At 48.4% G+C, this 14,057-nt stretch overlaps 4 protein-coding genes across 4 annotated transcripts; 3 read left to right on the forward strand and 1 right to left on the reverse strand.

The window, feature by feature from the left end:
• The first annotated feature begins 1,278 nt into the window (after nt 1–1,278).
• LOC119557996 (synaptic vesicle glycoprotein 2C) lies at nt 1,279–4,301 on the forward strand. The gene is made up of 8 exons (XM_037871099.1): nt 1,279–1,750; nt 1,824–2,002; nt 2,490–2,671; nt 2,734–2,969; nt 3,030–3,322; nt 3,381–3,540; nt 3,602–3,729; nt 3,795–4,301. The coding sequence occupies exons 1-8, from the start codon at nt 1,296–1,298 to the stop codon at nt 3,848–3,850; spliced, it is 1,689 nt and encodes a 562-aa protein (XP_037727027.1). The 5' UTR covers nt 1,279–1,295; the 3' UTR covers nt 3,851–4,301.
• Nucleotides 4,302–5,931: 1,630 nt separating this feature from the next.
• Nucleotides 5,932–6,796, forward strand: LOC119556466 (3-oxoacyl-[acyl-carrier-protein] reductase FabG). The gene has a single exon (XM_037868714.1). It carries the CDS (start codon nt 5,954–5,956, stop codon nt 6,707–6,709), a length of 756 nt encoding a protein of 251 aa, XP_037724642.1. The 5' UTR covers nt 5,932–5,953; the 3' UTR covers nt 6,710–6,796.
• Nucleotides 6,797–8,391: 1,595 nt separating this feature from the next.
• On the forward strand, nt 8,392–12,008 carry LOC119557157 (RUN domain-containing protein 1). The gene is made up of 3 exons (XM_037869757.1): nt 8,392–9,794; nt 10,314–11,114; nt 11,668–12,008. The coding sequence occupies exons 1-3, from the start codon at nt 8,608–8,610 to the stop codon at nt 11,855–11,857; spliced, it is 2,178 nt and encodes a 725-aa protein (XP_037725685.1). The 5' UTR covers nt 8,392–8,607; the 3' UTR covers nt 11,858–12,008.
• Nucleotides 11,376–13,374, reverse strand: LOC119557158 (crossover junction endonuclease MUS81). The gene has a single exon (XM_037869758.1). The coding sequence runs from the start codon at nt 13,274–13,276 to the stop codon at nt 12,005–12,007; it is 1,272 nt and encodes a 423-aa protein (XP_037725686.1). The 5' UTR covers nt 13,277–13,374; the 3' UTR covers nt 11,376–12,004.
• Nucleotides 13,375–14,057: the final 683 nt, after the last annotated feature.

The raw sequence follows: 14,057 nt of genomic DNA on the forward strand, positions 1-14,057 counted from the left end.
AACCAGACCACAGCACTAAGCTCCTACATGAGTAATCGTAATCCCGAAAAGTTTTGCAGGGAAACCAACTCATAACCCGTAATCATCGCAATTAGTTTGGCCCGGTGACGACGCAACGGTTGCCAAGCCGGCGACTACAAAATGGAAATGAAACGGGGACCCACGTAAACCAGAGAGGTACTGCCGTGTCGTCATAGGAGCAGCAATCAAAACAGGTGCGAACTCGAAACGCGCCAATGGCGACTATGGAATACCTCTAAAAGAGGTTTATTTAATAGTCTTGGGGTGTAATTGTCACTTATAAAGTAGTTTTTGCTATAAACGTTTCACCACCTTTCATTACAAAGGTAAAACAGGATCTTTATAAGGAATTTCGAAAGTTTTTAGACCTTCTATATTAATAAATATGCAGTGTCTGATAAATGCAGTAAACGTTACAATCTTGTATTGTTGTATAAGAACGACAACCCGAATTCCACTAAAGAACCCCACAACAATCCCAAAGAAACTTACTTAGAAACCAAAACCCTAAAAAAGGAATACAAATCTTTTGCGGTACAATAAAACACTCCCCCTTTTTTTACGTTCAAACTTTCCGGCAAAGCGATATACCCACAGTGGTTAACTTTTAAGAGAAACGACAAATCAGTAAACCGAATCACGGTGGCTATAAAGCCCCCTGTTCGCGTGGACAGTCGCAGGCGGAGTGATCACATATACGACGAGGGGCCAGAGATACTGTTGATACTGTTGATGATGCGGATGATGGGGAGCCCATAAACCGCTGAATAAACAGGGAGGCGTTTAATTGTTTTCATGCCTGCCCGAAATGGACGAAGTTGATGGATTAAAGGGTGAAATCGCGGGGCCACCACTCTGGAATGGGATTTCTAGACCTTAATGAACTCCTCTTGAAATCCGCTAGCCCCTAAGGCGACAGATAGTCGGAATCGTTTTTTTCTTTAAAAGGACTAGCTGGAAAAAAGTGGACACTATTGTTTGGTGTGAAACAGACTGGCTGATAAAATTACAGCCCCACTAATAATATTAGTGAACTGAATCTTAAATAAATAATAATCTTCAACCGCTTGCTTTTATAATGTTTTTTTTAAGACTAAAGTCTGTAGGGTAATCCGTAGTCGCTAGATTGTCGCAATGGGCATCACCATCGCTTGTTTTCCCTCGTCTATTGTCAAACAGAAATGATTTGAGGCCCCAGCGCCGTCTGGAAGATATAACGTATCCGCCCTGCGGCTCAAGTTCAGTTAGCAGGGGCGATCCAAGCACTAAGCACGATGGGCGAATCCAGAGAACCCGAACCCGCAGAATCCGGCGATTCCAAGCTGCCCAAGATTCCGGAGCAGCAAGAAGATCCTCCGCAGAAAGATGCTGCGGCGGATTTCGAGACCGCCATCGATGCAGCTGGCTTTGGGATGTTCAACATCTTCCTGCTGATGGCCGCCGTTCCAGCGGCGATGAGCACCGTCTACGAGACCTCCACGATGTCCTACATCCTGCCCAGCGCCGAGTGCGATCTCAAGCTGAGCCTCCTGGACAAGGGCATCCTTAACGCCATCACGTACGCGGGCATGATCAGCTCGGCGGTTATGTGGGGCTACTTGGCCGACACGAAGGGCAGGAAGAAGCTCCTGATTGTGGGCTATGCCGCCGATACGCTGTGCGTATTGGGCGGGGCCCTCAGTCAAAACAGGATCCAGCTGATGGTCTTCAAGTACCTGGGTGGCTTCTGGTAAGTGACTATCTCATCAAGGCCACGAATGACCAGCCTTCTGACATGAATTTCCGTGTTGTGATTCATCCAGCATGAGTGGCCCCTTTGCCGTGCTCATGACTTATCTGACGGAACTCCACGGTCGGAAACATCGTCAGCGTATCATGATGATGGTGGGCATCATGTTCTCCATTGCACTGCTCACGCTGCCGGGATTGGCCATGCTGATTTTGCCCGAAACGTGGAACCTCCGTATCTGGAATTTGACGCGTAAGTACCGAGGGCGTGTTACGGGTTTAACTGCGATAAGGTCGGCGATAAGCGGACTGATAACCGGATAAGCTGCCAAGAAACAGCTGATGATACGCGATACCCAAGGCCCCATCCCCCGCGGAAAGAATCAGTCAAACGATACATGAACTCCGCGCGCCCTCCAAGTTGTAAAGGCAGCTTAGATAGCCTTATCGATGCCATCAAGTGAAATTCAAGTAGTAGTGCTGCAAAGTAATAACAACAAACGACTGCCGCATGGCACCCACATACTTATGCAGGTTGTTTGACCAGATTTTAACCAAACGTTTTACGATACAGATCAAGTTTATGGAGTAGAGAGTAGTAGTTTGTATAAATAATAGGACTACGAGTGCTAGACTAGTGATGCTATTAGCCTTATAACTCTGAGGTCCCAGACTGAGCACAAATAAGATCTAAACCTATTTATAGCACCCTTTTTTAATTTAAGTCCCACCTATTTCAGTGACTTCCTGGCAAGTTTTCGTTGCCATCACCGCGGTGCCCAGTTTCCTGAGCTTTGTGATCTTCTTTTTCTTCCCGGAGAGCCCGAAGTTTCTCATGTCCAAGGGCCGCAACCGGGAGGCCATGGCTGCCTTCAAGTTCATGTACCATCTGAACTCGCGGAAACCCAAGGACTCGTTTCCAGTGAGTGAAACCATTCAATCTTGGTTAATTTATTCATATCCAATCAACCAAATATCAAACAGATCAAACTGCTGGCCAATGAAGTAATCGTTCCTGAGAAAAGACATAAGAAGGGAGAAGTGGTTCCGGCTGATATCAAAATACCCATCGAGAGTACTGAAACTCAGGATCCAGAGTGTCAGGACGCTAAGAAGAGCTCTCTGCGTTCGGGTTTGACCCAGCTGCGTCCACTTTTCACCAAGCCCTACTTGAGCCTTTCGCTTTGGGTGTACCTGCTTAACTTTTGCGTGCTCTTGGGGTGAGTGCTCAGATATGATATATCCCCAACAACAAATATTGGTAAATCTTAATCCTACAGACAGAACACCTTCCGATTATGGCTGCCACAGCTTTTTGCGTCGATCAACGAGTACGAACTGTTGAAGGAGGGTCAGTCGGACTCGACGAGTATCTGCAACATCCTGGAGTTCAGTGTCAACCGCACCGAAAGCCAGCTGGAGGCAGCCTTGCGAAGGGACCCCAACGCCGAGTGCGTTGTGAACATAACAGCCTCCTCCTACAGCAACAATCTGATTGTGGCTGCCGCGGGCTTAGTGGCCTACATGCTGGCTGGATTCCTCGTAAATCTGGTTGGCGTCAAGCGCATCATGAGTGAGTGCCAAGTGTTTACCAAAAGTATCTATCGATGGAACTTGTTTATTCATTTCAGCCTTGGGACTCTTCGCGGCCGGCTGCTGTTCCATCGGAATGTACTGGTCCAGTTCGGCGGTATCCACAGTGGCCATCGCCTCGCTTTTCGTGACCATGGGCAGCATATCGGCCACTTCGGTGATCAGTGCCTCGGTCAACCTCTTTCCCACCTCGCTCAGGTGGGTTTCCAGTGCCCAAGGTGTGGGTTTTTGTCATTGAGTAATTTTACGATCCCCCTAGGACGATGATTGTCTCGCTGGAAATGATGTTCGGTCGCCTGGGCTCACTGCTGGGCAATATCTTCTTCCCGGCCCTGATGGGATTGGGCTGCGTGCCGCCCTTCTTTATGATCAGTTCGTTCATGCTGGGTAAGTGGCTCGCAATCGAATCCATCTCGAAGGTGACCTCCTAATCCCTGCTCCTTTTCGCACAGCTGGATGCCTGCTGGCCGCCTTTCTGCCGCTGAAGAACAAGGCTGCCTTGAAGTGAGCTCCCAACAAGTTGCCAACTCAGTTCCATTCCACTGCTGTACATAGTGTATTTAACTTAGTTCCTAGTTTAGTTTTCTTTGCACTCTTGCAGGGGTTTCAATACTTGCGGCAAGGCCTCTTGTCCAGATAGTCCGATTATAGATTGGGCAATAAGTATCCGTTGCACAGCCATCTTTATTTAACATTTAAGGCAAAGACAAGGCCTGGACTACACTTTTTCCATTTTAAGCTGAAATTCAATCAATGCATCCTGCAAGGGTATTAAAAGCTTCGGCCCGTCGAAGAATCCTTTTTGTTTTCCTACTATTTTTTTTTTGTTGTGTCCTTTTGCTTTGGTTTAATTAAAAGTTAATTTATTTTAGATTGCAAGTTCCTAGGATTAAGCAATTTGTATGCAATTTCGTTTCGCTTGTCAATTACACGAATTCCTCTCCATCAATTTCCATAAACCGCTGGCACTTATCAATGCACCCTTGGGTTGGGCGGTGGAGGACTCCTGTTTTCCGTTCTCTGATGTCCTGCCACTGACTTGGCGTTAAAAGTGACTGCACAAGAAGTCAAGCAAGAAATGCAGGCGGGGATCGGAGCAGCTGGCAGCTGGCAGCAGCCCGGGCTTATCACGTTTGCCAGTCTAACATTGTGACATTCCGCCCGGGACAAATTGAGTTGGATCGAAGGACTCGACTCGACTCGAGAGTGCGGAGAAGTGTGGCTGGAGTATCCTTCACTCACCGAAGGCGATAACAGAGACCGACGACCAACGACTCCTCTTGGCCTTTGTATTCGGATGTGTTGTTAATTAAAATCCTAAAATCAATCAAGGTTGCTTTAGTCAGTTTATAAATCAATCTTTTCATATCTTAAAGTCAGGCGCTTTAAAGACCCCAGCTAAGCGCACTCAAGTGAAATTTGAAGTTAAGTCCCCCATTTTAGTGGAAACGATGATGCAAATAATGTAAATCGGATTTAAGGCATACATAGTATACATTTGTTGGCGCCTGAGCCTGCATTGCTTTGCCGCTTTAATTAATTAATCCACTCAGTCATAGATTTTGAGTAATTGCCGAGCCAGAGAGAATCGCTTAGCAAGGAAAACGATTAGTGCCAAATACACCATCGAAGGCACAGGCCGAACCGTTTGTAAATACAGTGAAACTTCCTCGGCCGAATCGCAGTCCTGAGTCGAAATAAATTAAGTGGCCAATGGTATCTGGACATCTCGAAAGTCCATTTATTTGCGGACCAGTGGTGGTCTGGGGTACTGAACTGCCACTGTACCATAATCGCTCCCAATGTCCTCCAGCTGGAGACCCCGAGCGCCTTATCTTCGCTGGGAGGCGTTGATATACGAGCGCCCACTCAAGCCAAATGGAAATGCTAATTATCTGACAACGGAGGCGCTCAACTCGAAGTTTGGAGGTGGCGGGGGCGTCTTTGGAGGCCCGTCTTCCAGGCGATATGCCATGATTTCGCAAATGCTTGAAATCAGACAAGACCCTCGGAAAGTTTTAATTAAAAACTTTGGGCTCTGACTTTTAAAACCCGAGTCGAGGCACCGAGGCATCGCGGCCGCTAATGCGATGCTAGAGCATCGATAAAGACCCTCTGAGGCCCAAGGTGAACCTCTACAGGTTGTTTTTCCGGAGAGCAACGAACGATTTGCGTCATGCCCACACGGCTAAAAATAGCTGTGCTACTTCTAAGTCAGCAAAAAGAACAAAAAGGTCACAGGTGGTTTTACGAAGCTTAAAACAAGCAGTTTAAGGTCATCAAATTATATAATTTATAATTTTCTAAACCAATTTTTGAACAACTAAGAGCTTTGCCATTTTGCAAAACCAAAAAATAATTATATGACACCTTGGAAATTTTTAAAGTCCAAGGTCATAAATCTCCTGCTATATTTTTAGCGAAGTAAACAAACATCCCAGGCAAACAAGCTATCCAAGTAAAAACCACACTCTAGAGTTTGCCTTTCCTTTTTTAAAGGTTATCACAGATAACACTTTCATTTCTCGGAGTGCAGGCACTATCTTATCGGTGGGGAGAGAGCACGTCCATAAAATCGGCCCCGGGCGAATTCCGGCTCCAGTCGTTCAAGATGAGTCTCAGCAACAAGGTGGCGATCGTGACGGGAGCCAGCAGCGGAATTGGAGCCGCGATTGCCCAGGTGTTGGCCCGCGAAGGAGCCACCCTGGCGCTGGTGGGTCGCAATGTGGCCAATCTGGAGGCCACGAAGAAGAACCTGAAGGGCGCCAAGGCGGAAATCGTGGTGGCCGATGTGACCAAGGACGCGGCCGCGATTGTCGAGCAGACGTTGGCCAAGTTCGGGCGCATCGACGTGCTCGTCAACAACGCCGGCATTCTGGGCAAGGGCGGCATCATCGACCTGGACATCGCGGAGTTCGACTCGGTGATCAACACCAATCTGCGTGGCGTCATCCTGTTGACGAAGGCGGTGCTCCCGCACCTGCTGAAGACCAAGGGCGCCGTGGTCAATGTGAGCAGCTGTGCCGGCATCCGTCCGTTCGCCGGAGCCCTGAGCTACGGAGTCTCGAAGGCCGCCCTCGATCAGTTCACCAAGATCGTGGCCCTCGAGATGGCGCCGCAGGGCGTGCGCGTCAACTCGGTCAACCCCGGCTTCGTCGTGACCAACATCCACCGCAGCATCGGCATCGTCGACGAGGAGTACAACGGAGTGCTCCAGCGGGCCATCAACTCGCATCCCATGGGCCGTGTGGGCGACGTCACCGAAGTCGCCGAGGCCGTGGCCTTTCTGGCCAGCTCCAAGGCCAGTTTCACAACCGGCGCCCTCCTCCCCATCGATGGCGGCAAGCACAATCTGACGCCTCGTTAAGCGTGCTGCCCGTAATTACGTTTCCTCCATTATTTTCCCCACTTCTGTTTTTTTTTGTTGTAATAAATAAGTTGTATCCACACTGAACAAAAGATGTTTCACACAATTGGGGGAGAATTGGCGGAGAAAAAAGCTAGAAAATAATTCAACTGGGCACTAACAACAAGTTGCTGCTTCAGTTCAAGTAGTCTAATTAGGGATGAACAACATAAAACATCATCAAGGGGAAGTTCTTTAAACCTATATTATCTTAGATCGTATAAAGATAATATTTTTATAACGAATATTTGTTAGGGGTGACCCCAATGTTTATCAAAATAGACAATCCTAGAAAGCTTCAAACAATGTTTCGGTGCTAGAACTTCAATAAGTTTCAGTTTAAATAGCCTAGAGATCAACAACTGGAATCATCTGAAAGAAGGAAGTTCTTTAAACCCTTATTATCTTAGATAGTACTCTCAATGGGTGGACCCAATGATAAACTTGTAGCAAAGACATGCTTAGACAGTTTCAAACAAAGTTTCGGTGTTCTCTCCAAAGAATAGCTACAGTTCGGGCTGTCCTACTAATTGATATATTTTCCTTTTTCGAGTGCCTGATTCGGCTTGTTTGCGGGGGTGACCCCAAAATGACCGCCATGGTTGCTGTGTCAGACACTTGACAGACTTATCGGGCCCATCATCAGCCGGCAGTTGATAACGTGCCTTGTCAGCGACAGGAGAACCAGACCGCAGAGCCGTTTGCTGCGGTTTAATCTCCGCCGGGTTCTTATCAGGAAGCACTCGAAGATAGCAGGGGATTTCACTATTTATTCGCAGGTGTGCAGGGGGTAGCCGCATGTTCCCCGGTGCGGTCATCGTTTCATACGCTGGTAATGTAGGTCATAATCGTCATTGATTCATGAGTCCCCGCCCCTTAAAAGAGTAAACAACTCGGGATGTTGGGACAGCTTTGGGACAAGCTTTAAGGGGGCTGGTGAGAAGCTCCAAAGCGCCGCTGGAGGAAGCTAGTAAGCTCGCAAGACTTTCCTATCAGCTGTTTCGTAGTTGGGGACACAGCCGTCAAAGGATTATATCATCGCCGGATCTATGTATTTTACATATAAACACCTAAACTTATATTCAAGATTGTAACCAACGGATCCCTCACTTTAACAATGTATAAACTTTAAGCATACAATGTTGTAACTGATTATCTAAGAATACCTCTAGAAGAATTTCGATAAATGGTATTAAATATTAAGGAGCCAAACAATAATTTTGTGGTTTTTTAGTTATCGAAAAAAAACACAAAAATATCCTTCTGACTGGAGCTCTAAAATCAGGAAACTTAAAAAACATCCTTGAAATTAGCTGCTTCTAAAAAAATTGCTTAAGACTGGGTAGAAATCAAATGTTTTAACCATCCAGCATTGAGAATAGCGTTTATTGCTATGCTTTTTAGCCCCAAAAAGAAAGCCATCAAGAGAATTGTCGATTCCGTGACTGGAAATAATAATATCTAGGGGTTGGAAAGGTGCACATGAAAGTTCAATAGCTTTTTCCGTCAGTAAGGAAAGCAACCATCCCGAAGCTCTTTAAAAGTGGCTTAAGCAATACTTTCACCCCCTAACAGCCGGAAAACCCCAACGAGAAAAGCCTCTCTGGTCGTAGCTTCGGGAGAAACTGGCAGTGCGTCAGAAACCGTGGCCGCGCGCTCATCGTTTCAATCACACATATTCTGGAACCAAAAGTCTCTAAAGCCAGCGAAAGAAAGAGCAGGAGAGAGCAAGGGAGCTGGGCCAGCTGGCACAGAAAGCGGAACAAGCCACCGATTGATTTTTCTCGAGCAGAGGAAGTACAGAAAAACCGAGGAAAACAAACCACGCAGGGTAATCCAATCCGCTGCAGCATTTCCATATGGAGATGAAAATGGCGGAGGCCCAGGAGTCCAAGGACTTCTCCTCGACGGTCGAAGGCCAGCTGCCAGCTGGCTCTGTTCCTGTCGAAAATGAGGAGGAGGAAGTGGAGGCGGAGGCGGAGGTCGAGCAGGAGGAGCAGGAGCAGCAGGAGCTCCTCAGCGAGCGATGGTCCCCATTGGGAGCCAACTACGATGACGCGAATAGCGCCAGCTCTGGCGTGGACTGCGAACTGGAACCCGGACTGGAGAAATCGGAGACGCGGCGTGGGAGCACTGGGAGCGAACTGGCCCGTCTGCGGAGCATCGAGGAGGAGCAAGAGCTGCTCACCAGTTCCCTGTTGGCCTTGACCTCCCATTTTGCCCACGTCCAACTGAGAGTCCGCCAAATTGTGGAGGCACCAGCGGAGGAGCGGGATCAACTGCTACGCGACCTCGAAGACTTTGCCTTTCAGGGCATTCCGGAGGCAGTTCAGTCCAAGGAGTCCCAGCCGGAAGACGACGCCGTTGAGGGTGAAAAGGAGCCCGGTGCAGATAGCCAGCTCATCGAACAATTGAAGTCCCAGCTCACTGAGCTGGAACAAATAGCCTACGAGGCTGGAGAGCCCGGAATCCTGCCGCAACACGTGATGCTCGAGAAGCAAAAGTTCATCCTGGACGAGCTGCGCTCCAAGCTCAATCTCCAGGTTGAGCAACACGAGCTGCCTGCCCTCAGCACGGAGCAGTTGCGCCACCAGGTGGACAACGCCATCGGCGAGTTCGTGGGCCCGCTGAAGATGAAGGAGCAGCTGGTGGCCCAGCTGAAGACACAGATCACCGACCTGGAGCGCTTCATTGCCTTCCTGCAGTGCGATGCGGTTGAGGGATCCGTGGGGGATCGACTGAAGCTTCTGTCCGGAGCCTACAATAGCTACGCGGCCAAGCAGACAGCCCGGAGTTCACAAGCAGCTTCCATTGCCCCGGCCACAGGTGTGGCCAGCGCCCCCGCCACGACTGCTGCTTCTCCTCCCTCCTCCGGAGTGGGCTCCCATTCGCCCGGGGAGAGCTTGCACAGCAAGGCCCACGGACTGCTGGACAAGGCTTCCATTCTCATGCAAATGTTCGCAAGCACTCATCTGGCGAAGCCAAGAAGCCACGACGACTTCCAGCAGAACTCGCTAAAGAAGACGCACAAGGGAAACCACTGGGGGTAAGGAAATCCTTTGCAAACAACCCTCTACAAACTTTCAAGTCATCTGATAGTAGATTAGTACACCTCAGCTCAAAGACCTTTGATTTTTCCAAATATTGGGTTTAATATGCATATAAAAAATTTAATTGTTTGTGATAATATTTAAACGCCGTTTAAAAAACTGTTTTGTCCGAAGGAGTTATTTTCGAAAAAAAATTGTGCATAGCAACAGGTGTCCACAATAATTGTCAAATTTGAGAAATAGCATAACAGATCTGAATTTTGAATTTATAGCAGATAACACAATATCTTCCTAGGAACAGAAAAAAGTGTTTTCTCTTAAGAATTTCATACCATCAAGAAAATTTACTTTTAAATTTTTTCGAAACGTCCGAAAGCTTTTTATGTTCAGGAACAAATACGTACACTAATTGGCAAATCTGGGTTAGTGTCCCTAAAATATATTTATGTACATGTGATGGTTAGACATTCTCGATGTAAAGAACACCAACCTGACTTCACGCTCACTTGTTCTAGGGATCTGCGTGCCCAGTTGGAGGTGGACATCCAGGAAGTGGCTGCCTTGGCCGCCACTTTGAGTTGCGACCGCGAGAAGTTGGCCAATATCAAGCGCGCTTTGCGCCAGCAGCAGCAACAGCAGGCTGAGTGCACTTCTTCCTCCGCGGCTGGCCATCCGGTTATCAATTCCCAGAGTGGAGCGCTGACCACTTTGCCACCGCGCTGCCGGCGAGCAGTGCCAACTGGTCACGAGCTGGCTCCATATGCGGCCGGCGGAGCCATATCCTCCGACTCCGACGAGGACATCAGCTACTCGAACTTCGAGTGGGAGAAGGAGGGCAAGAGCCGGCGGACGGCGCACATGCGCGGTGACTCCATAGCCACCATTGGCAGGGAACTGACCACGGTGGTGCGCAAGAACTTTGCGCGTACGTTGCAGCAGCTCATCCAACACGGACTGCGCATCCCAGCGGAATCGGCTGCCTCCAGTTTGATGGTTCCCTTCATGAGGTGTCTGCATCCCGCTCCTCCAATGGTCCCGCCGTCAGCTGAAGGGGACTCACAGTTCCTCGGCTTGGGCAGACCCATGCACGCCTGGGAACTGGTACTGGCCTATTACAGATTAAAGCACGGCGAGGAGTACAACAACACGCCCGCCCGCAAGTTGTCGCAGAGCTTCCAGCTGGACATTGTTGACGCCCAGGCGGTGACCGCCAAGCAGAGTTTGCTCAGCGCCGTGGGCATGATTTTGGCCATGCATCGCCCCTACAAACGGAGCAATAACGCGCACTTCAAGGCCTTCGTCTGCGCCGGACTCAAGTGAGTATTTGCCAAGTGCTAAATGCTGGGGAACCAAAAACAATATTAGTAAAGTAGGATTTACAACTACAAAACTATGCAATACTTTAGGAAAATGCTCCGTAGTGCATAGTTTTAGGCTTTACCCTTATACATATGTATAACAAAAAGTATGGATCATACTTGACAGTCTCGAAGTATAAATTGTATTTACTTTACTGGAATGAAGAATATTCATAAAAAATTAATTGATTAGGCGATTCTTAAATAGGATCATTTATATTAAATATATAGGTTTATTTTATTGCTAAAGCTTAGGCCATAAATAATTTGGCAGGCAACCACAAATGCTTGAGTCAACATTTACCATAAAATTGTTACAATTTCAGGGGATAACTAAAAGGCGAGTTATCAATCATTTATACGTTCATCAGGATGAACAAGACGATTTGCTTAAAAGATTATAAAATGAAATTTAGTATATGTCTTGTATAGGGATAACAATGAAGACACAGAGTAAACCCCGTTGATCTTACTTATCCCATTCAAACAGCTTTTCTCTTCTTTCAAACAGCTCCCACTTGCTGGTGGAGTGGCTCAACCTGATCCTCAGCTGCCATGAGCTGGTGGACACGTACTACTCGGCAAACAGCTACGTGGCCCGCACGGGATTCCGGGACTCGCTGCGCTCCATCGACGCTCTATCCCGATTTGACTTCGACCTGCCGGTGGACTTGGCCATCCGACACTTCCGAAATATCTAAGCGGCTGACTTGTACATTTTTGGCTTAGACTAGATCACACTATTCAATGTCCAACGGGGACTTTAGTCCAAATCGTATTCTCTCTCACTTAATGTATAAACTCGTGTATATAACTTTAGATATGTCCCATTAAATCAATTGCTAATCCTAACGAAAGTGCGTGGTGTAGAATTCGTGCAGGCACTGGCTGATTTTGTCGCCCAGCGGGCGCTCCAGGGGCCCACAGGGGATGCTGGAGAGGAGCAGCCTCGCCTGCTTTGGCTCTGGACACACCTCGTAGGCCTCCAGCAGGCAGCGTGGCGTGGGATACCGCTCCACAATAGCCATGGCTCGTTCGAGGGAGAGGGAATGTAGCTGTAGCAACTGTTGCACAAAGACTTCTCGCACCGTGAGCTGGGCGTTCTTGGCGGAGTCTTCATAGAGGGCGCGAAACTTGAGCAACCCCAGCTGGGAGTCCATGAGCAGGCAGGAACATTTGTCGATTTGTCCGCGATCCACGCTGTACAGCCTTTTGTTGGCGAAGATCTGGCCGAGGGAACGACTCATGGCGGCCAAATAGCTCATGGATCGGAAGTGATTCTCCGTGCGCACCACCTGAACTCCAGTTTGAACTTTGGCATTGGCCAGAGCCTGCTGCAAGGAGTCCAGGGGCAGGCCCAGCTGCTCGTTGTCCCCGTAGTCCTCCACCAGGTAGATGATGTTCCTCAGGCCACTCTGTTGCAGTCTGTGCTTCTGTTCGTGGAAGCGACCATCCCGTATGCTGGATGCCAGGTCATCCATCCTCTTGCGCTCGACGATGTACGGTAAGACTAGTTCGTTGCCTTCTGGATCCTGGGCCACCCAAAGAAAATCGCCTATGGTGAGGCGACGCACCTCATGACGGGCTCCCAGCGATTCCAGGTAGCTCCTCGTTTGGTCCAGGACCCGCTTGTTCTTGCCACTGGTCTCCTGAGTGTCCACCAGGAGGAGCAACTGGAAAGCGCCCGGTTTCATTTCCACCTGGCGTACCCGCTCCTCTTGGGCGGCCAATTCCGCCAGATCCTTTTTGGTCGGCTTCCTGGGCTTAACCAGGCGCTTCTGGTGTACCGTTTGCTGCTCTTGCACCTGGCGGACGACCTCCTGGACCTGCTGCTCGTACTGCGCCCGGGCCACGTCCTCCTGGGGCGCCAGTCGGAGGCCCCTGTGCTGGCGCAGCTCCTCGTCGATGAGCTGGCAGAGGGTGCCCCCGAATCCGCGGAGAATCGAGCAGTCCCTTCCGCTGGACAACGGCAATGGGTAGCTTCTCAGGGACTCCAGCGCCTGCCGAAGCCTAAACTGCGACTTCTGCTGGCGCCGCTCCGCCTCCCGCAGCCAGCGCTCCAGCCAGCGGGTGAACAGCGGGTTTGGCTCTCGCAGGCGCACCTCCAGACGGGTTTCCATCACTTGGTACAGCCACTCTATACACTTTTATAGAGCCAAACAACCAATTAACAAAACAAATTTCACCATGAATGTTTGCGCGGCTGTTTTGATCTGGCAATGCTGGTCGCTAGTGGTGACACTAGTACTCAACCATCGGTTGATGCCTGAATGAGATTAGAGATGGGCTTTGTCTGGTTATCGATAGCTACAGAGTAACAGTCGCCCTGTTTGGCTAAGATCTAGCTGCTAATTGCTTAGCGCCATCCCCACATATCGGATTAAAAACAAGTTTAAAAAACTTTTAAAGTCCACAAAAAATCAATTTTATTGACGAATTTAACCACCAGCTCAAATAACTCAAGTTATAGAATCTAGAAGTCAAATTTCCTATTGGAATTACGGAAAAATCAAACATGAAAATGGGTTAAAATTTTGACCTTTGCTTAAAGGAAAACTTTTTATATAGGTTATTAGAGAATTGAACCACAAATTCATAGAGGCATCCCACTCCAAAATCGGCATCCTATAAGTCAAGTTATGGAATCTAGAAGTGCAGTTTTGGGTTGCCATTCTGGACCCCATTGGAATTACGGAAAAATCTAATATGAAAATGGGTTAAAATTTTGACCCTCGTTTAGAAGATAACTTTTAATGTAGAATATAAGAGAATTAAACCACAAACTCAAAGAAGTATCCCACTTCAAAATCGGCATTCTATAAGTCAAGTTATGGATTCTAAAAGTGTAGTTTTGGGTTCCCATGCTGGACCCATTGAAATTACGGAACAATCGAACATGAA

The sequence above is a fragment of the Drosophila subpulchrella genome, chromosome X, assembly GCF_014743375.2.
Source record: "Drosophila subpulchrella strain 33 F10 #4 breed RU33 chromosome X, RU_Dsub_v1.1 Primary Assembly, whole genome shotgun sequence".
Classification (NCBI taxonomy): domain Eukaryota; kingdom Metazoa; phylum Arthropoda; class Insecta; order Diptera; family Drosophilidae; genus Drosophila; species Drosophila subpulchrella.

What these genes read in the sequence shown, in the direction of transcription:
- LOC119557158 (XM_037869758.1), bottom strand. Translation starts at nt 13,276, where the DNA reads ATGGAAACCCGTCTGGAGGTGCGCCTGCGAGAGCCAAACCCGCTGTTC.
- LOC119556466 (XM_037868714.1), top strand. Translation starts at nt 5,954, where the DNA reads ATGAGTCTCAGCAACAAGGTGGCGATCGTGACGGGAGCCAGCAGCGGA.
- LOC119557996 (XM_037871099.1), top strand. Translation starts at nt 1,296, where the DNA reads ATGGGCGAATCCAGAGAACCCGAACCCGCAGAATCCGGCGATTCCAAG. An exon ending in AACCCAAGGACTCGTTTCCA is followed by an intron (nt 2,672 to 2,733) that starts GTGAGTGAAACC and finishes AATATCAAACAG; the next exon opens with ATCAAACTGCTGGCCAATGA. An exon ending in CTCTTTCCCACCTCGCTCAG is followed by an intron (nt 3,541 to 3,601) that starts GTGGGTTTCCAG and finishes CGATCCCCCTAG; the next exon opens with GACGATGATTGTCTCGCTGG.
- LOC119557157 (XM_037869757.1), top strand. Translation starts at nt 8,608, where the DNA reads ATGGAGATGAAAATGGCGGAGGCCCAGGAGTCCAAGGACTTCTCCTCG. An exon ending in CACAAGGGAAACCACTGGGG is followed by an intron (nt 9,795 to 10,313) that starts GTAAGGAAATCC and finishes CACTTGTTCTAG; the next exon opens with GGATCTGCGTGCCCAGTTGG. An exon ending in TTCGTCTGCGCCGGACTCAA is followed by an intron (nt 11,115 to 11,667) that starts GTGAGTATTTGC and finishes TCTTTCAAACAG; the next exon opens with CTCCCACTTGCTGGTGGAGT.